Source organism: Carcharodon carcharias, chromosome 10, assembly GCF_017639515.1.
Source record: "Carcharodon carcharias isolate sCarCar2 chromosome 10, sCarCar2.pri, whole genome shotgun sequence".
NCBI classification, from domain to species: Eukaryota; Metazoa; Chordata; class Chondrichthyes; order Lamniformes; family Lamnidae; genus Carcharodon; species Carcharodon carcharias.
Genome location: NC_054476.1, coordinates 67,334,883 through 67,355,125, shown reverse-complemented (window position 1 = coordinate 67,355,125; position 20,243 = coordinate 67,334,883). Strand labels below are relative to the sequence as shown.

Below are 20,243 nucleotides of genomic sequence, written 5' to 3'. Positions count from 1 at the left end.
ATATCACTGCAGGAGTTCCCCAGGGTAGTGTCCTCAGCTCAACCATCTTCATCTGCCTCATCAATGACCTTCCTTCTATCATAAGATCAGAAGTGGGGATGTTCGCTAATGATTGCACGATGTACAGCACCATTCATGGCTCCTCAGATTCCGAAGCAGTCCCTGTCCAAATGCAGCAAGACTTGGATAATATCCAGGCTTGGGCTGACAAGTGGCAAGTAATATTCATACCACACAAGTATCAGCAATGACCATCTCCAACAAAAGAGAATCTAACCATCACCCCTTGATATACAATGGCATTACCATCACTGAATCCCCCTCTATCAACATCCTGGGGATTACCTTTGACCAGAAACGGAACAGGATTAGTCATATAAATAATGTGGCTACAAGAGCTGGTCAGAGGATGGGAATCCTGTAGTAAGTAACTCCTGACTCCCCAAAGCCTGTCCACCATCTACAAGGCACAAGTCAGGAGTGTGATAGAATACTCTCCACTTGCTTGGATGAGTGCAGCAACCAACAACACTCAAGAAGCTTGACACCATCCAGGACAAAGCAGCCCACTTGATTGGCACCCCATCCACAAACATTCACTCTCTCCACCACCGACAAACAGTGGCAGCAGTGTGTACCATCCACAAGATGTACTGCAGAAACTCACAAAGGCTCCTTAGGCAGCACTTTCCAAACCCACACCCACTACCATCTAGATGGACAAGGGCACCAGATACATGGGAACACCACCATCTGGAAGTTCCCCTCCAAGCCACTCACCATCCTGACTTGGAAGTATATCGCTGTTCCTTCACTGTCACTGGGACAAAATCCTGGAACTCTGCACCTAGCAGCACTGTGGGTGTACCTATATCACAGGAATTACAGCAGTTCAAGAAGGCAGCTCACCACCACCTTCTCAAGGGCAATTAGGAATGGCAATACATGTTGGCCTAGCCAGCCGAACTGCAGACACTGCACAACATAAGGGAGGGGGATAATTACCTGCACACTTTGTTCCAGAAGTCAGGCACGCCTCTTAGAACAGGGTCAATTGTTTTGGTCAGCAGTGAGGAACAGAAAGATGTGACCATCTGTGAAGCAGGTAATGGGACTAAGCAGACAGTAGTGGAGGAGCCTCAGACTTTGCAATTGTCAAACATGTTGTGGGTGCTCACAACCTGTGTGGAAGAAAGCAAAATTAGCAAGGTGGATGAGCTGGCTGGCCATGTGGTACAGGAAGCCATTCAAGCGGTGGAGGGAGGTGGGGGGGCGGGTGCAAAAACAGAAGTAGCAGTAGTAGGGGACTGTATAATGAAGGGGATTGACACTGTTCTCTGCAGCTAAGAGCGAGAGTCCAAAAGACTGTCTGGTGCCAGGGTTTGGGACATCTGCTCAGGGCTGGAGAGGAACATGCAGTGGGAGGGGGACGATCCAGTCATCATGGTCCACGTAGGTACCAACACCATAGGCCGAGCAAGGAAGGAGGTTCAGCATAGTCAGTATGAGAAACTAGTACCAAATTAAAAAGCAGAACCTCCAAGGTAATAATCGTTGGGTTACTACCTGAGCCACGTGCAAATTGGCATAGGGAAAATAAGATTAGAGAGATGAATGCGTGACTCAAAAACTGGGGTGGGATAAGTGAGTTCTGATTCGTGGAACACTGGCACGAGTACTGGGGAAAGTGGGATCTGTACCATTAGGACAATCTGCACTTGAACCGTACTGGGATGTGTGTTCTTGTGAATCGCATAACAAGGGGAGTAGAGAGGGTTTTCAACTAAACAGTGGGGGAGGTGCAGGGACAGGGTGGTGAGGGATCAAGCTTCGGTAGACGTAGGAATTCAAGGGGTAGATTCAAAGCAGGAGACCATAGTACTAATACAGCAAATGAGGGTCATACAATAGCAGGAAGGGACAGAGAGATAAAATCTAAGAATACACCCAATAGTCAAGACTCGATGTTACAAAGATAACAAAAAGACAAAACTAACGGCTCTGAATCTCAATGAGCATAGCATTCAAAACAAAGTAAACAAATTGATTGTGCATATTGAAGTAAATAAATATGATCTGATAGCCATTATGGAAATATGGATACAGGATGACAAGGATTGGGTCCTGAATATTGAAGGGTGTGTGATATTCAAGAAGAATAGGAAGCTAGGTCAAGGTGGAGGGATAGCACTGTTGATCAAGGATGGCATGGGTGCAATAGTTAGAGATGACCTTAGTTCAGGAGATCAAGATGCAGAATCAGTTTAAGTGGAAATTAGGAATTATAGGGGAAAGAAATCATGAGTGGGAGTGGTCTACAGGCTCCCTAACAGTAACCACAATGTAGGACAAAGTATACAAGAAGAAATATTGGATGCTTGTGATAAAGGGACAGCAATAATCATGGGCAATTTTAATCTGCATATAAACTGGAAAAATCAGACTGGCAGCAGTAGCCTGGATGAGAAGTTCATAGAATGCTTTCGAGAATGCTTTTTAGAGAAGCACGTTCTGGAACCAACCAGAAAGCAGGTTATATTAGACTTGGTATTCTGTAATGTGCCCTCTCACTCCTCACCCCTAGCTAGCAGCGACTACAATATAATTGAACTTTACATCTAGTTTTAAAGGGAGAAGGGTGGGTTTAAGATTAGTATCTTAAACTTAAATAAGGACAACTATGTGGGCATGCTAGCTGAAGGGAACTGGGATACTAGGCTAGGGGATAGATCAATTGAGGAGCAGTGGCAGACATTTAATGGAATATTTCAAAAAATTCAGAATAAGTATATTCCTACTATAAAGAAAAATTCTAAGGGCAGGGCCCACCATCCATGGCTAACTAAAAAAGTTAAGGAAAGCATCAAACTTAAGGAAAAGCATATAACTGTACAAAGATGAGTGGCAGGTCAGATGATTAGTCAGAATATAAAGAATGGCAGAGAATGACTAAAAGGTTAATCAGGAGAAAGAAGTTAGAGTATGAGAGAAAGTTAGCTAGAAATGTAAAAACGGATAGCAAGAGCTTCTACAGATATTTAAAAAGAAAAAGAGTAAGTAAAGTGAGTGTTGGTCCTCTCGAGAGTGACAGTGGGGAGTTAATAGTAGATAATAAGAAAATCGTGGATGAAATGAACAAATGTTTTGCTACTGTCTTCATTATAGAGGATATAAAAAACACTCCAGTAGTATCTGTAAATCAGGAGCTGGAAAGGAGACGGAAACTTGGTGAAATTACAATCACTCGGGAAGCAGTACTGAGCAAGCTGATGGAGCTGTGGGCTGACAAGTCTCCGGGTCATGATGGACTACATCCTAGTGTCTTAAAAGAGGTGGCTAATGGGATAGTAGATGCATTGGTGTTACTTTTCCAAAATTCGCTAGATTCTGGAAAGGTTCCATCGACTGGAAAATAGCAAACATAACCCCTCTATTCAGGAAGGGAGGGCGGCAGAAAACAGGAAACTATAGGCCAGTTAACTCAATGTCTGTTGTGGGGCAGGTGTTAGAATTGATCACTAGGAACGTTATAGCTGGGCACTTAGAGAAACTCAAGGTAATCAGGAAAAGTCAGAATGGTTTTGTGAAAGAGAAATCATGTTAGACCGATTTATTAGAGTTCTTTGAAGGAGTAACATACGCTGTCGATAAAGGGTAGCCTGTAGACATGCTGTACTTCGATTTTTTGATTTTTTTTGAGGCATTTGATAAGGTGCCACATCAAAAGTTATTATGGAAAATAAAAGCTCATGGTGTAGAGGGTAACATATTAGCATGGATAGAAGATTGGCTGGCTGGTAAAAAACAGAGATTATGCATAAATAGGTTTTTTTTCTGATTGGCAGGATGTGATGAGTGGAGTCCCACAAGGATCTGTGCTGGGGTCTCAGCCTTTTATAATTTATATCAATGATTTAGATAAGGGGAGTGAAGGTATGGAGGCTAAATTTGCAGATGATACAAAAAAAAGGTAGGAAAGTATGTTGTAAAGAGGACATAAGGAGGTTGCAGACGGATATAGATAGATTTAATAAGTGGGCACAAATCTGGCAGATGGAATATAATGCAGGAAAATGTGAAGTTGTTCACTTTGGCAAGAAAAATAAAAAAGCAGAGTATTACTTAAATGGAGAACAGCTGCAGAATTCCGAGGTACAGAGGGATCTAGGTGTTTTAGTGCATGAGTCATAAAAGTTAGTATGCAGGTACAGCAAGTAATTAAAAAGGGTAATGGAATGCTATCCTTTATTATGAGAGGAATTGAACATAAAAATTGATGAGACGACATCTTGAATATTGTGTGCAGTTTCGGTTTCCTTATTTAAGGAAGGGTGTAAATGCGTTGGAGGCGGTTCAGAGGAGGTTTACTAGATTGATACCTGGAATGAGCAGTTTGTCTTATGAGGAAAGGTTGGTCGGACTGGACTTGTTTCCAATGGAGTTTAGAAGAGTGAGGGGTGTTCTGATTGAAGTATATAAGATCCTGAATGGTATTGACAAGGTGGACATGGGAAGGATGTTTCCTCTGGTGGGTGAATCCAGAACTAGGGAGCACTGTTTTAAAATTAGGCATTGCCCCTGTGGGTGTACCTACACCACATGGACTACAGCAGTTCAAGAAGGCAGCTCAACACCATCTTCTCATGGACAATTAGGGATATGAAATAAAAATGCTGGCCTAGCCAGCGACACCTACAGCCTGTGAAAGAATAAACAAAAGAACAGATATGAACATATGAACATAGGAAATAGGAGCAGAAGTGAGCCATTTGTCCCCTCAAGACTGTGGAGATGAGGAGAATTTTTTTCTCTCGGGGGTTGTGCGATTTTGGAACTCTGGCTCAGACAATGTTGGAGGTGGGGTCATTGAATATTTTTAAGGCAGAGATCGATAGATTCTTGTTAGGCAAGGGAATCAAAGGTTATCCGGGGTAGATGGGAATGCGGAATTCAAAACATGAACAGACCAGCCATGATCTTATTGAATGGCAGAACAGGCTCCAGGGGCTGAATGACCCACTTCTGCTCCTATTTCATATGTTTGTATCTGCTTTTTTGTTTATACTTTCATGGGTTATGGGCCTGCATCTCTGGCTAGGCCAGCATTGCCTATCCCTAAGTGCCCTTGAGAAGGTGGTGGTGAGCTGCCTTCTTGAACCGCTGTGATCCACGTGGTGTAGGTACACCCACAACGCTGTGAAAGAGGGAGTTCCAGGATTCTGACCCAGCGACAGTAAAAGAACAGCAATACAGTTCCAAGGCAGTAGGGTGAGTGGCTTGGAGGGGAACTTTCAGGTGGTGATGTTCACATGTATCTGCTGCCCTTGTCCTTCCAGGCAGTAGAGGTCACAGGTTTGGAAGGTGCTGTCAAAGGAGCCTTGGTGAGTTTCTGCAGTGCATGGTACATGCTTCTGCCACTGTGCATCGGTTGTGGACAGAATGGATGTTGAAGGTGGTAGATGGGGTACCAATCATGTTTTGAATTCCGCATTTCCATCTACCCCCGATAACCTTTGATTCCCTTGCCTAACAAGAATCTATCGATCTCTGCCTTAAAAATATTCAATGACCCCCACCTCCAACATCTTCTGAGCCAGAGTTCCAAAATCGCACAACCCCCTGAGAGAAAAAAATTCTCCTCATCTCCACAGTCTTGAGGGGACAAATGGCTTACTTCTGCTCCTATTTCCTATGTTCATATATCCTGGATGATGTCGAGCGTCTTGAATGTTGTTGGAGTTGCACTTATCCAGACGAGTGGAGAGTACTCCATCACACTCCTGACTTGTGCCTTGTAGATGGTGGACAGGCTTTGGGGAGTCAGGAGGTGAGTTACTTGCCATTGGATTCCTAGCCTCTGACCTGTCCTTGTAGCCACAGTATTTATATGGCTAGCCCAGTTCAGTTTCTGGTCAATGGTTGATACAACATGTTGATAGTGGGGGATTGAGCGATGGTAATGCCATTGAAGGTCAAGGGGTGATGGTTAGATTCTCTCCTGTTGGAGATGGTCATTGCCTGGCACTTTTGTCCATGTTTGGACCAAGGCTGTAGACTGCTTAATCTTACAAAAGCTGCTTTAGAAAGTCCAATTCTTCTTTTGATATCTTCTTCACAATTTCCATTCTTTGACACTCACATTCAACGGTATATCAAATTTTCCACCAATTCTACTACATACCCTCCAACCATAATTGTATAATTTTCTGATGCTTTTCAAATGACATGAGCTTTGTCTTTTCACTGATGTGTCATCCAAAATTTTCTTCTCTCTAAATGCATGATATCAGTTAATTTCTGAAAATTTGTTTTGGATGTTGCTATAATATTAATACCATCGCAAACTTGAGATTGTTTAAAATCTTGCCACATAATGAAATCTTCCAATGTTATGCTTTCGTGTAAGATTCATCACTGCTTCCAGCACTAGATGAATTAAACCAGGGGCAGAATTTTGCCCTTGGCTTGCAGTATCGGTGGGAGCGAGGTGGGGGGGCATTCGGGAAGCCGACCCCCGCCCGTGATTGGCAGTGCTCCACGATTTTACGTGGGTGGGCCAATTAAGGCCCGCCCAGCGTGATGCATGAGTGGGCGCTACCTGTGCAGGCAGGGAGGGGGGGGGAGTGCGATCAGGCTTAGCGCAAACTTCGCGCATGTGCGCGAGAGAACACAGAATTATCTCCCTGAGGCACAGAGCTGCCTCAGGGAGAAGAAGAATATATTAAACAAATTATTAAACATCAGAAAAATTTAATAAAACATGTCCCCTCATGTCGCTCTGTCCCATGAGCAGGGACATGTTTTTAATTTGAAAAAGTTTTTATTTTATTTGTATTTGCTTTTGGAAACCTCATCTGGCCCGTGGATGAGGTTTCCAAAAACTTGCAAAGGCCGCTTGGCTTTTTCGCCTGTTAGGTTGAACGGGCAGTGAAAAATTAAACTCACTTGATAACTTAATGTCCTTAATAGGCCTTTTAGTTGTCAGCAGGCGCGCTGCCGGCTCCAGCGCGTGCCCGCCGACCGAACTATCGTGCGACTGCGGTTGACGTCAGCATGCTCGGCCGACGTTATTGCGTGTCATTTCATGCTCAGTCAGGTCAGGTGCATGCCCACCTGCCAAACCAAAAATTCTGGCCCAGGTGACAGTGTGAATTCTTATCTCATGCCAACTCTTGATCTAAGCCATTAGTGTCCAATCCACCCCAACAATGCTCAGGAACTTGTTATAGATGTTTTCTATCAGACTGACAAGATTCTCAAGAAGACCATGCCATATCCCTTCTAACCATACAGGCTTACTTTAAAATGTATGAAATGGTTAGAATAATGTATGTTGTATTCTAAAAATTTTCTTTCATCAATTTTGTACTTTGTCCTGATCTAAAGCCAGCTTGCCTTCATGCAATATCACTGCAGCATGGCTTTTCGTTCTCTTCTGCAGTGCCTTAGCAAATATTTTTCAGCATATACTCATTAAGTTCATTCCTCTGTAAATGTTGTATTTGCTCTTATTTCCTTTTTTGAAGATTGCACAGTATTATTGCTTGAGAAACTTGTCCTTCATGAATTTTGTTAATCAGCCTTTGCCTCACTCTGTTCCTCACCCGCATTCGATAACTCTGCAATTATATTATCGATTCTTCTTTTTAAAACCATCAATAAAATCTTAACTTCAGTTTCCAAGAATTTCAGCATTAACTCAATTTGTGCAGGGAAATTTCTACAGGACTGTCCTAAATGAGGCTCAATTTTCTTCTTCTGCTTTCTCACAGGAATGTTTACTCGGTTCAATTTCTTCGAGTTCAGATGTGTTAAAACTGCCATACAACAGAAGAATTAATTACAAGGGGCCTCTGATAATGCTGCTGACTCATTTGAGAACACTTTCATAATCATATTAATTTTATAAAGACTGGTAAGTGCACCAATTCAGATCTGGAGTATAAAGCATATGAGCGCTAACAGATGGAGAAAGGAGAACCTGAAAAGATTGAAACCTAAGTCCCTGCAGATCATTGAGCATAATAGAACTAAAATGAAATGCCTGCTATGGGTTGGAATGCAGCTCACTACTAAACAAAGCTTGGGCATAACCCCACCTCATTTGGAAGGATGTGCAGAGAAGAGATCTGATTAAAAGTTAAGTGTTTAGGTTATCAATGGGCATGACTATCAATTACCTTACACTACTATATGCAACTATGGGTGGAATCATCCCAGATTTACATTAAGCAGACATTTTACCCATCGGCTGCAATGGTGGCTTTTTGTGCGTTATCGTCCCCTGCCCAGCACATCCCGCTTCATTAATAATGCATTCCCGGGAAACACGCCAGGTCGCTGGCAGGGCGGCCTCTGATTTGTCTGCCCCGCCATCACCTCAGGTCTTCAGTAAACTGGGCGCAATATTAAAAGGTCACCCCTACATAGTGCTGGCTCTCTTCAAGGGATAGGAAGCGGCTGGGAACTGACGGCTGCCAAAGGGAGGAAAAATGCTGCCCACCAAATTTAGAAACGTCTGCCTCGAGTACCTACTAGTGGAGGCCCACCACGAAGTCCTCCACTCCTGCTGTGAATGAAGACCAGCAGGTAAGGTCACCAATCCAGTATAGGAGGCAGTAGCAGCGGTGGTCAGCACCAATGCCCTCCAAAAGAGGACAGCCACCCAGTGCCTCAACAGGATGAATGGTTTCATCTATTCCGCCAGGGTAAGTCATTCTTCTCATAACTCTCAACTCACACACTCACAAACCCATCACACATCCACAGCGATCCCACACCTCAAGGGACTACACCACTAACTCTCACACACACCCTCACATTTCCATTAGGCTCATATCCTCTGGAGCTCCCATCTATGGCTTCACTCACCACACAAACATTCCACGCAGTACCACTCATCCTGCTCACCCTCTCTCCATCTGTTTTAATGCAGGGGGAGCTGGCTCACAACAGCAGGGAGAGGTCCCAGACCAGGAGTGGAGTGGCCCACATTAGGCCCCTCACTCACTTTGGGGAGTGTGCCATCGCCCTGACTGATGAGGATGTGGACCGTGCCTGCAGTGATGGTGAGGTCAGCGCCGAACCCATGTGAGGATCCTGCACCACATTATCACTCTCTCAACACAACTGTGTGTGCTCTCTCTCCTGCCTTTGTCTCTGCTGACATGCACTAATTATCTCTACTTTGGTTCTCAGGGAGCTCTGCCAAGCGACCAAAACCCTCAGCCAGCCAGTCCCTCAGCTCCATCCAGGTCCTCACCTCCTGCCAAGAGGACACTTCCTCCATTGAAGAATTGGAAATAAGCAGCCTGGAAGACCCATTACACTGCTTACCCATGCTTTCCACCAGCGCAGAGATACACACCACAGTTGCACCTTGATGCAGAGCAGGCTCAGGTTCACAATTCGGTGGTCACTGTATGGACACGTGTCCACAGCAGGAGAAGACAGGTCAGCTGAGCTCCCTGGCAAATGGAGGACTACTAGGGAAGAGGCATCTGTGAGGTCTGATTAGATAACTCATGGAGAGCCAGCAAAAGGTGAGAGAAAATCATGCAGAACTGTTGGAAGCCCTTAGCAGAGTGGCACAAGAGTCAGAGGAGTGTGTCCGCCTGCTCTCTGATGAAGCGGTGCCCACATATGCATGCATGGAGGTCTCCATAGAGACGATGGTGGACGCCTTGGAGACCCTGGTAAAGCAGAATGTGGAGATGTGTGCAGACTTGCACTCCATCACGGTAGCCATGGGTGAGTTCCTGCAGTGACAATAGACGAGGGAAATGGGACACCTTGACGTCCTTCCTGGTGCTCCTTCCCCTCAAGGAGTTAGGCCAGGCTCCTTGGGCACCTGAAGGGAGAAGGAACAGCAGCTGGACACCCCAGAGTCATCCACTCAGGAATCTTAGAGGCTGTCCTCTCCCTCTGAGCCTCTTTTTCCTGTGATCCCCTCAACTTCATCCTCTGTCACCACAGATGGAACAGCTGGCCCACAGGAGGACAGCCAAAGCCCTCAAGGCTTCGGCCCTCCAGAGGACCCACACTGAAGTCATCAGAGGCAACAGGGCCAAATATTGCATAGGCTGTCTCCACCCCTCCTGCAGATGTCAGGGGAACACCTAGAAAAGTTAAAAATTTCTGATCCCAAGTGGTTGGATGGGTGAACACATTTGGTCACTTTATAATCTGAAATTTTATTCACTGCCACTGAGTAACATGTAATGGGTTTCTTTCAGCTTCATTTACAGGCTTTGCGAGTCCAGCCCCTGCATCCCTCTTCACTTGCAGCTCAGCTACATGCAGCCAGACCACGAGTGATTCTGAAGGGGGAAGTGTGTGTGTGGCAGGGCCTTTTGGAGCCTTGCGCAAGCGCTCTCCCACGGATGCAGAGCCTTCATCCATCGCACTCATCTCAATGTCCTAAGCATTTTCAATGCTGCCTCCTGGAGTTCAGTTGTCCATCTGAGCTGACCTGTGCCTCCACCTCCACCTACCCACGGATTGCACACCCAAGCTGTACCCGCCCAGCACAAGGCTCCTCTCACTTTCAATTTCAAAAATGGTCATAGTAAGGTTTTTTTCAGCTCCCCCTTCCTTTCCCCTCCCCCAGTCAACCATGTCCTTTCCCCCATCACTGTTGACCCCCCTGACATCACCTTCCACCTCCCCATTGTCACCTACCACCTCCCCACAGCCACCTACCAACCCAAAACCTTTTCTTTCCAAGATGTCCAGGTGAACATGCACATTCCATAATTTCCTGAGAATCCCACCCCCATCCACATTGACTCCTTGACCTCCTGCCTGCCACCCCTGAGTCCCCACCAGCCATCCTCACCATTCTTTCTACCGCTAACATCTCACCCTCACCCTTCTAGCCCACTCTGCCTCCTCTCATACCCACCATTCCTTACTACCATGCCCACCCTCAGTTTGTTCCCCTGGAGGCAGTCATTGATTCCACAGGACCCTCTTGTGCAAATTCACCTGGATACTCCCCACCCCCCCTCCCCCTTACTCCCTCCTCCCCCCGGAGTGCTTCCTCCCCTGAACTCCTTCCCCTCCGAACTTCCTTCCCCTGGACTCCTTCCCCACTCTGAACTCCTTCCTCCCCCTCCACTGAACTTTATCTTCCCCCCGAAGTCCTGTCCCCACCAAACTCCTTCCCTGCTCTGAACCACTTCCCTTGCACCTCACTCCCCCCTTACATCTACCTCGCCAGTTGCCACATTCGCCCCCATTACACCCTCCTCCCTCACTGTATTCCCTCCCCAATCAACCTCATCCCCCGACACCTTTGCTCCCCCTACCAACCTCAACACCCCCAACACTTTCACCCTCCCATTCTCACCCCCCATCCTGACATTAGTTTCTCTCCCCTCCCAACCTCAACACCCCACTAGTACACCTTCCTCTCCCAATCAAACCTAGACCTTCCTCTCCCACCACCCTGGTACATCTTCTTCTCTCACTTGCAGCTGGACCTTCCTCTCCCCGCATTTGAAAATCATCCATAGCATCAGATGGCCAAGGCCTTGACGTCCCAAAGTGGACCAGAGACATCAACAGAGACTTCCCACCTTCCGTCAGCTGCTTCGCGGTGGAGCAATGTCCATGAGAATCTACCTAGGATGTGTTGAACATGTTCCTCCAAGTAGCTGTAGGGGCTCCAGCACCTTCTGCTCCTCCAATGTCTGCAATGTGGGCAAGGCCCTAATAGTACGTCCTGACTTCTGCATGTTACTTGTCAAGATGTGCTCTGGGCTGGTGTGTTTTCCCACCGACGTAGGCAGTAAATTCGACATGGGGGGATGATTCTGGTGAGCAGGCAAGATGATGAGATGCAAATGCATTGAACTTAGCTTCCTGACATTGGACGGCAGGAAAGGTGGCCCACCATTGATGGGCGGAGTGGACCATCGCAAACTGGTTTCACGGAATTTTTGACCTTCTCGCCATATTGTCTGCTCATGCCCTCCATGACGCCCGACAGCAACAGGGCAGAAAATTCCAGCCTATGACTGTCACCTACTTAAACTGTCATATGTGGATATGGTCATCACTGTTAATTGTGTATTAATTGGGTTTCATTATATGCAGGTGGTGGGCATTAATTGGCATTTCACTTGAGCACATCTAAAGAGACACTTGTTGAAACTGTGATATGTTGCATTAGGAGGTGTATGCTTGTAATGTTTCACTCTGTAAATAAATGTAATGCTATGTAAAGATTGGCTGCAGTACCATCCTTCACCAACTGCCTTTCCAAATTAGAGTAACCACCCATCTTACATTGCTATTTACAGGTATGCCACTTAATTACTAACACTAATACATAGAGGTACGACTGAATTAACTTGTGATGCTATATAACTATCTACTATAAGTCGATATGACTATTATTTTATGTTAGCAAAAATGGCCATCCAAGCAAGAGGAAAGTATCGGCCATCTTTTCTGGAATAGTTACAAAGAACAGTATAGTTAACCTTAAATATACCAGTGTCTTGTTTTTATCAGAGCACAGAAGAGAAGTAATGAGAATATTTCAAAAGCAGATTCACCTGCCACACAAGGCTAACATGCTAGCAGTTCAAAAATATTGTTCACTAATTATTCTTATACATAAATGGTGAAACCCCATGCAAATTCCTGCTTTGTTTTCAACCTTAGCTATGGTAGAAAGAATTTTCACATCCATAAGATATCCTAAAGGCATTTTATAGCAAATTTATTACTTTTAGAATGCAGTCACTGTTAGCAGAGGCAAAGTTCAGTTTGTGTTTAGAGGTGTTCAACCAACAGCAATGCAATAAATGACCCAGTTAAACCTCTTTTGATGGTGCTGAGTGAGGGATAAACGTTAAACAGGTTGCTGTAAAACTTTCCTACATGTCTTTGAATCATATTAGAGGATCATTTGCACCATCTGAGCTGCAAACAGATTGATCAACTCATCTGAAACATAACATCTCCAACACGTCAGAACTTTCTCACCATTGAGCTGAAATAGGAGCCTCAATTTCCCCGCTCAAGTCCTGGAATGGGGCTCAAAACCACAATCTTCTGCCTCAGATGTGATATAAACATATCTGACATCTGTAGGAAAGATATCTTGTCCATTGTAACCTTTCCATGACATTCTTTGTTCCTCTATAAAGGGCAACCTCTGTTACTGTATGGAGGCCAGCCCTTACTACTTTTATTATTATACAATGACAATCCCAATCATTAATTCTTCTTTTGTAGTAGAAGGAAGTGGTGTAAGGGGCACAAATTGACCCAATAACAGAAATGGCTCCTGGGCAGGTTATTAAATTGTACAGATACAATCCAATGCTATGCCAATGGACTCTTGATTACTAAGTAGCAAGAGGCTTGTGTATGTTGGTGAGAGAACAAAACTTTAAAACTTGTTTCCTGATATAACCAGGGTATAAATTGTGATGTCATCCCTTGAGGAGATCGAGGGTCTTTGGCAGCACTGTTTGGAATCTCATGACTGGAGGGAAAGATTGGGTTATGGATGCGTTTTCTCACAATCAAAACCTACTCTAGACTTTATTTCCAATTTTGCTGTTCTGCTTCACAGAAAACAGATGCAGCTCAGGGGAAAATCAAGAAACAGCCTTACAAATCAGAACTAGCACATAATCCTGAACATTATATAAAAAAACACACCTGCACATTCTCATTCATGCTTTGTTCCTGTGATATATAACTGTTGAGGATGTATGGTTTGAGAACAGTCAACTTTGCACAAAATCTGTTCTCCCTAGAGACCCTGATAGTGAATTTCCACAGCTGTTCTTCCAATCATCCACTGTAACTCCAGTCAAAGACCTGAATAAATCCTGGAAAAATGTTGTTTCACCCACCATCACACCCGCCCCCCGACCTCCCCACCCCACCAACGCTCCCCTTGAAACATTCTGCTTCATCCCAATTCCAGATATCACTTTATGGCATCATGGAAGTAAACTGCACTAAATGTTTGCTCTCCAGCCACCTCTCACAATTAATTCTTTTCCCAACACATTTCTCCCTTCCTGCCCCTATCTCCCAAAGATGCCCAAAGGGCTTTTCTTCATGGGTGAAAAATCATCAGAAACTTTCCGAAACAGCATAAACTTTGGGACCACGCGATGGGGGCAGGTCAGTTCAGGTGCAGTGAACATGAAGTGAACTATGGTAGAGAGCAGCCTAGAGGGAGAGAAAAATCAGCTCCCTTGTTTATAAAGATTGGTGTCATAAAAATTGTAAATTATTGACCTCATATCCCTTAATATTTTTTGTGACAGCAGGGAAAATAAACAGAGCTTGTCCACATTCCATCTCAAGGGTGTAGTAAGATCACATGGCATGCAAGTGTTGATTGAACTGGTCTAGAAGCTTGGGATGGGATTTCCTAACCTGTTGAAGAAAACTTTGAACAAGGTGTGGGTTCCATGCAAGCAAGCTCCCAGTAACCACTATTTGCCCAGTGCAGATGAAAAGGTGAGCCACTGCCTACTGAGAGGAAGATACATCAACAATCAAACAGACCTGCTCTGGGCTTACTCACCCAGGACACAATACAGGTGCTTCAATTAGCTTCAGCAACTCTGAGCTCAGGAGGGAAAATCCACCTGGATTCATGTTCCAGATTTCCATTCAGTGGCTTCTGTTGGAAAATGTACGTGTGGGACATCAAATGAGAGATGTTCCTGGGTCAGTGCACAAATGCACTGGTTTGCCCTGGCACGGTAGATATTGGAAAACCAGGTAGGATGCCCTTTAAAGGAACCAGCCTGATTTTTCATCCAATAATTTAAACCTTCTGGTACCTGTACACCTGGCTGCAGATCAGAACAGACCGGAATCTGGTTGTGATTTCCCCTACACAAAATGAATGCCAGTCCAGTGACATGTCAAGGGCACATGATGCCCATGGAGCAGTCCTCCAGTAAGACTCAATGATATCAGGAAAGTGAGAAGGAGAATGATTGCTGAAGGATTCTTGGCATTTATGGCAATAATCTGGCACCTTACCTGGCTACAAGAATTTACTTACACTTGCAAACTGGGCAGCAAACCCCTGGCACCAGCTCTGTCTTGCTACAAGGCAGCGAGGGGCACGTGGTACACGAGACTGTTCCCAGCTGGCAGATACAAACAGACAAAAGAAAAGACAAATTCAGTTCCATTGTGATCAACTACCAGATGAATTAAAGAAAGAGTAAAGAGTGAAAGAAGAAGAAAAAAAGAAAATAAAGAATTAATATATTGCCTTTCACAACCTCAGGATGTCCCAAAGTGTTTTACAGCCGTTTAAGTACTTTTAAAGTGTAGTCATAGTCGTAGTGTAAAAAAAGTATCAGCCAATTTGAGCACAGAAATTTCCCATGAACTGTACTGCGATAATAACCAGACAATCTGTTTTAGTGAGGTTGGTTGAGGAATAAAATGTTGGCTGGACACCAGAGAAAACTATGCTGCTCTTTGAAATAGTGCCATAAGATCTTATAACACCCATCTGAGAAGGGAAATGTGGCTCTGTTTAATATCTCATCTGAAAGATGGCATTCCCTCAGTACCACACTGAAGGGCAGTCCTGGGCTTTGTGCTCAAGCCTCTAGAGTGACGCTTGACTTCACAACCTTCTGGTTCCAGCATGAGCTTTAATTACAGTGTTCAAATAGAGTAGGAAGAATGTCACTGGTTGAAGAGTTAGGCCTGGGGGCACTTGGAGAGGAGATTACGCTAGACACAGGTGTAGGTTGAGTGTGTAGTTGGGAATTTGGTTCTCATGATAAGTTCTGGTAAGTTTTTCTCAAGTTTAAGTTTAGACCAAGAGTCAGGCTCTGACATAGAACTTTGAAACTTTAAGTCAGTTAAATAGTCCAGTTAAGTAGGGAGCTGCCTGACAGTGGCAGTTATCTGTCAATCAGCTGAAAGTAGTTGCCTTTAATAGGTATTAATTACTGTAGCAGGAAGCTGAGCGAGCTAGTGAGTCATCAGTGGCTTGAAGCAGACAGTTTTTCAAACTGCAAGAATCAAGGGAATGCATGGAGAAGAGACTATGCTGGAGTGAGACAATGACTGAGTGTGTTGTTGGGAACTTGGTTCATGTGGAAATTCAGTGCAGAAGGGGAAAGGAATGCTCCTTTTCTGCCTTTATTCTGGCATCAGCAGCTGTAGAAGACATACGTTGCATACCAGAAATGGAGGATAGCCTGGAGACAGCGGTGAGTGCTTGAAGAGCTAGGGGGGTGAGTCTGTGGGCTCAGAGCAATCCAAAGAAAATTGATTTGTGATGTAACAGCACAGAAGGTAACTGATTGATTGGCTGGTGAGCATTTTCTCGTTTTCCCTTATTTAAAGCAAGGAATTCTCCATCCCACCCACCACCTCCTCCCACCCCACACCAACCTCCGCTCCACAACTGGGCTTTGGTACTAGTTCAGGCGGCAAGAAGGCAGGAAGACAGCTTCTCTTGCCAATCCCACTAATTCCATCCATCGTGCATTTCATGAAACAAACATACACTCTGTACTGGGGCAGTAGAAGGCTCCACAAAACTGTATATTCATTTATACAATTACGTCCTGTGTATTACTGGGTACAACATTCTTCTTTATTAAAGCTGAATCATGTTTTACTGCATATAACATTGCTGCATTTTAATTATATAATAACAGGCAATGTGTGATTGGGTATAGCAATACTGTATAGTCATTATTTAAAGAATATATAAAGCATCCATGTATTAATTTTGTAGAGGTGAAATTCCCCTGCTGCTCAGGAATGGCTGAAACAGTACAATGAGCAACTTGCATTCACCAAAATTAGACATGCCACTCTGAACCCCAGCATCTGAATGGGGCCTTATAAACGAAGGGTATGAGTCCTCAACATGAAATTTAGATTAGTTTAGGAGAAAACAGGATAACAAAGCTGTATAAAATGAGGCCCTGTAAGTGCAGGATAAAATAGGTCACTCTGGAACCAAAGATTTCTGCTTCTATGTTTGTTTTCAGAAATGAACAAGCTTTGTGCAGTGATATTAAAATCAGGCAGTATGGACTGCCTGGTACTCATCCCGCCCATTGATGAGGTTTCCAAAAAAATACAAAGGCTGCTTGGCCTTTTCACCTGCCTGCTAACTGTAAGGTTGGATGGGCGGTGAAAAATTTAGTTAATTAATACTTTAATGACCTTAATAGGCCTTCTAATTGTTGGCAGGCGCACTGCCGATTCCTGCGCACATCCACCAACTGAACTATCACGCAACTGTGCATTGACATCGGAACGTTTGCTTGACATCATCGCGTATCATTTCATGCTCGAGCGGGTTGGGCGCATGCCCACCAGCCGAGGTGAAAATTCTGCCCCAACTAAAATAAAATGACAGAGTCACATGAGGGGACATGTTTTATAACATTTTTAAAATCTTTAGTTCTAATTTTTAAAACTTAATTAAAACTTTTCAAGCACTTACTCGCACACATGCAAGAAATTCCCCACTCGCCCCGCTCCCCCTCCCTGCCGCACAGGCAGCGCTGAGCGCTACCGCTCGCGTTTCACGCTGGGAGGGCCTTAATTGGCCCGTCAACATAATTGCTGTCCAGCTTCAATCGCGGCCGCCCACCCTCGCTGAGCCCACCTGACAAGGGCAAAATTCTGCCCTTAGTCCTTTTGTCATTCTTTGATGTTCTTTATATTCTTTCCAACCTTCTGACCTGCCACCTGTCTTTGCATAATCATATGCTTTTTCTTTAAGTTTGAAACTGTCTTTAACTTTTTTAGTTAACCACACATGATGGGCCCTTGGAACTTTTATTTCTCATTGGAATGTATATATTCTGTCCATTCTAAATATCCCTTTAAATGTCAGCCACCGAACCTCTATTGACCTATCCCTCAAGTTCATTTGCCAGTTCACTTTAGCTTTGATACCCTCATAATTGCCTTTATTTAAGTTTAAAATGTTAGTTTTGGATGCACTCGTTTATCCCTCAAAATGAATGTAAAATTCAATCATATTATGATCGCTGCTACCTAGGGGTGCCATCACTATGAGACTATCAATTAACCCTATCTCGTTGCTCAATACCAGGTCTAGCATACCCTGCTCTCTGGTTGGCTCCAGAGTGTGCTGTTCTAAGGAACTATCCCGAAAACATTCTATGTACTCTTCATCTATGCTACCTTTGCCCATCAGATTTTTTTCAGTCTATATGTAGATTAAAATCCCCTATGATTATTGCTATATCTTTCTGGAAAGCTCCCATTATCTCTTCTTTTATACACTGTCCTACTGTGTAGTTACAATTAGGGGTCCTGCACACCACTCCCACAAGTAACTTCTTGTCTTTATCATTCCTCATCTCAACCCAACCCGCTTCTACATCCTGGTTTCCTGAATTTAGGTCATCCCTTTCTAATGTGCTAATACCATCATCAGTTAATAGAGCCACTCCTCCACCTTTCCTAACTTCCTGTTCTTCCTAAATGTCATGTACCCTTCAATATCCAGATCCCAATTTATGTCATCCTATAGTCATGTCTCTGCAATGGCTATCAGATCGTGCTTATTTATTTCTATTTGTGCTATCAGTTCATCTGTTTTGTTTTGAATGCTACCTGCATTTAGATACAGAGCCTTTAGTTTTGTCCTTTTAATATCTTTGTAGCGTCTAGTCTTATCTGCTGATTTACTCTTAGAATAGTACTTTGTCCCTTCTTGCCACAGTCTGTTTATCATTTCCCATATTAATACCTGTCTGTCTTGCCTTGTCTCTACTCTTTCGTTCACCACACCTTCCCAAATTTGATCCCTTGCCCCCAGGTATTCAGTTTAAAATCTTCTTTACTTCCCTAGTTATGCAGCTTTGTGAGGACACCAACCCCAGCAATGGTTCAGGTGTAGACCGTCCCAATGGTACAAGTCCCACTTTCCACAATATTGGTACCAGTGCCCCACGAACTGGAACCCACTTCTCCTACACGAGTCTTTGAGCCACGTATTCATTTCTCTCATCTTATTTGTCTTATGCCAATTTGCACGTAGCTCAGGTAATAATCCAGAAATTATTACCTATGAGGTTCTGCTTCTTAATTTGGTGCCTAGCTCATTATACTGACTATGCAGAGCCTCCTTCCTCATCCTGCCTATGTTGTTGGTATGTACATGGTACATTTGTGTAGTATTTTAATCCGTAGGTATAGAATAAAACTTAACCACTTACCAGGTACTCATCAAACAGCTAGTTCCTTTCCCTGTAGTGGAGCTAGAACCAATTTCTTTGGGGTGAGAAAAATAGGAAAAGGAAACAAACACGTCCTCCCCCCACCACCTCCTTTCACCGATCTCCCCTCTCGCCAAACTCCAAGTCTTCAGAATTACCTGGAAAAACTCAGCAGCTTTGGCAGCATCAGCGGAGAAGAAAAGAGTTGACGTTTCGAGTCCTCATGACCCTTCAACAGAACTAGGTGAATCCAAGGAGAAGGGTGAAATATAAGCTGGTTTAAGGTGGGGGGGGGGGAGGGGAGAAGTGGAGGAAGGGGTGTGGTTGTAGGGACAAGCAAGCAGTAATAGGAGCAGATAATCAAAAGATGTCACAGACAAAAGAACACAGAGGTGTTAAAGTTGGTGATATTATCTAAACGAATGTGCTAATTAAGAATGGATGGTAGGGCACTCAAGGTATAGCTCTAGTGGGGGTGGGGGGGCATAAAAGATTTAAAAATAATGGAAATAGGTGGGAAAAGGAAAATCTATATAAATTATTGGAAAAAACAAAAGGAAGGGGGAAGAAACAGAAAGGGGATGGGGATGGAGGAGGGAGTTCAAGATCTAAAGTTGTTGAATTCAATATTCAGTCCAGAAGATTGTAAAGTGCCTAGTAGGAAGATGAGGTGCTGTTCCTCCAGTTTGCGTTGGGCTTCACTGGAACAATGCAGCAAGCCAAGGACAGACATGTGGGCAAGAGAGCAGGGTGGAGTGTTGAAATGGCAAGCGACAGGGAGGTTTGGGTCATTCTTGTGGACAGACCGCACGTGTTCTGCAAAGCGGTCGCCCAGTTTACGTTTGGTCTCTTCATTGTAGAGGAGACCGCATTGGGAGCAACGAATGCAGTAGACTAAGTTGGGGGAAATGCAAGTGAAATGCTGCTTCACTTGAAAGGAGTGTTTGGGCCCTTGGACGGTGAGGAGAGAGGAAGTGAAGGGACAGGTGTTACATCTTTTGCGTGGGCATGGGG

General features: G+C 44.4%; 1 protein-coding gene across 1 annotated transcript in view; it reads right to left on the bottom strand.

Moving 5' to 3' along the window:
• LOC121282842 (kielin/chordin-like protein) overlaps window positions 1-20,243 on the bottom strand; it is a 118,352-nt gene that overhangs the window by 84,367 nt on the left and 13,742 nt on the right. The window contains exon 4 of the mRNA XM_041196655.1: window positions 15,053-15,140. Within this exon, the coding sequence (XP_041052589.1) occupies window positions 15,053-15,140 (88 nt within the window). The remainder of the gene's footprint in view (window positions 1-15,052; window positions 15,141-20,243) is intronic.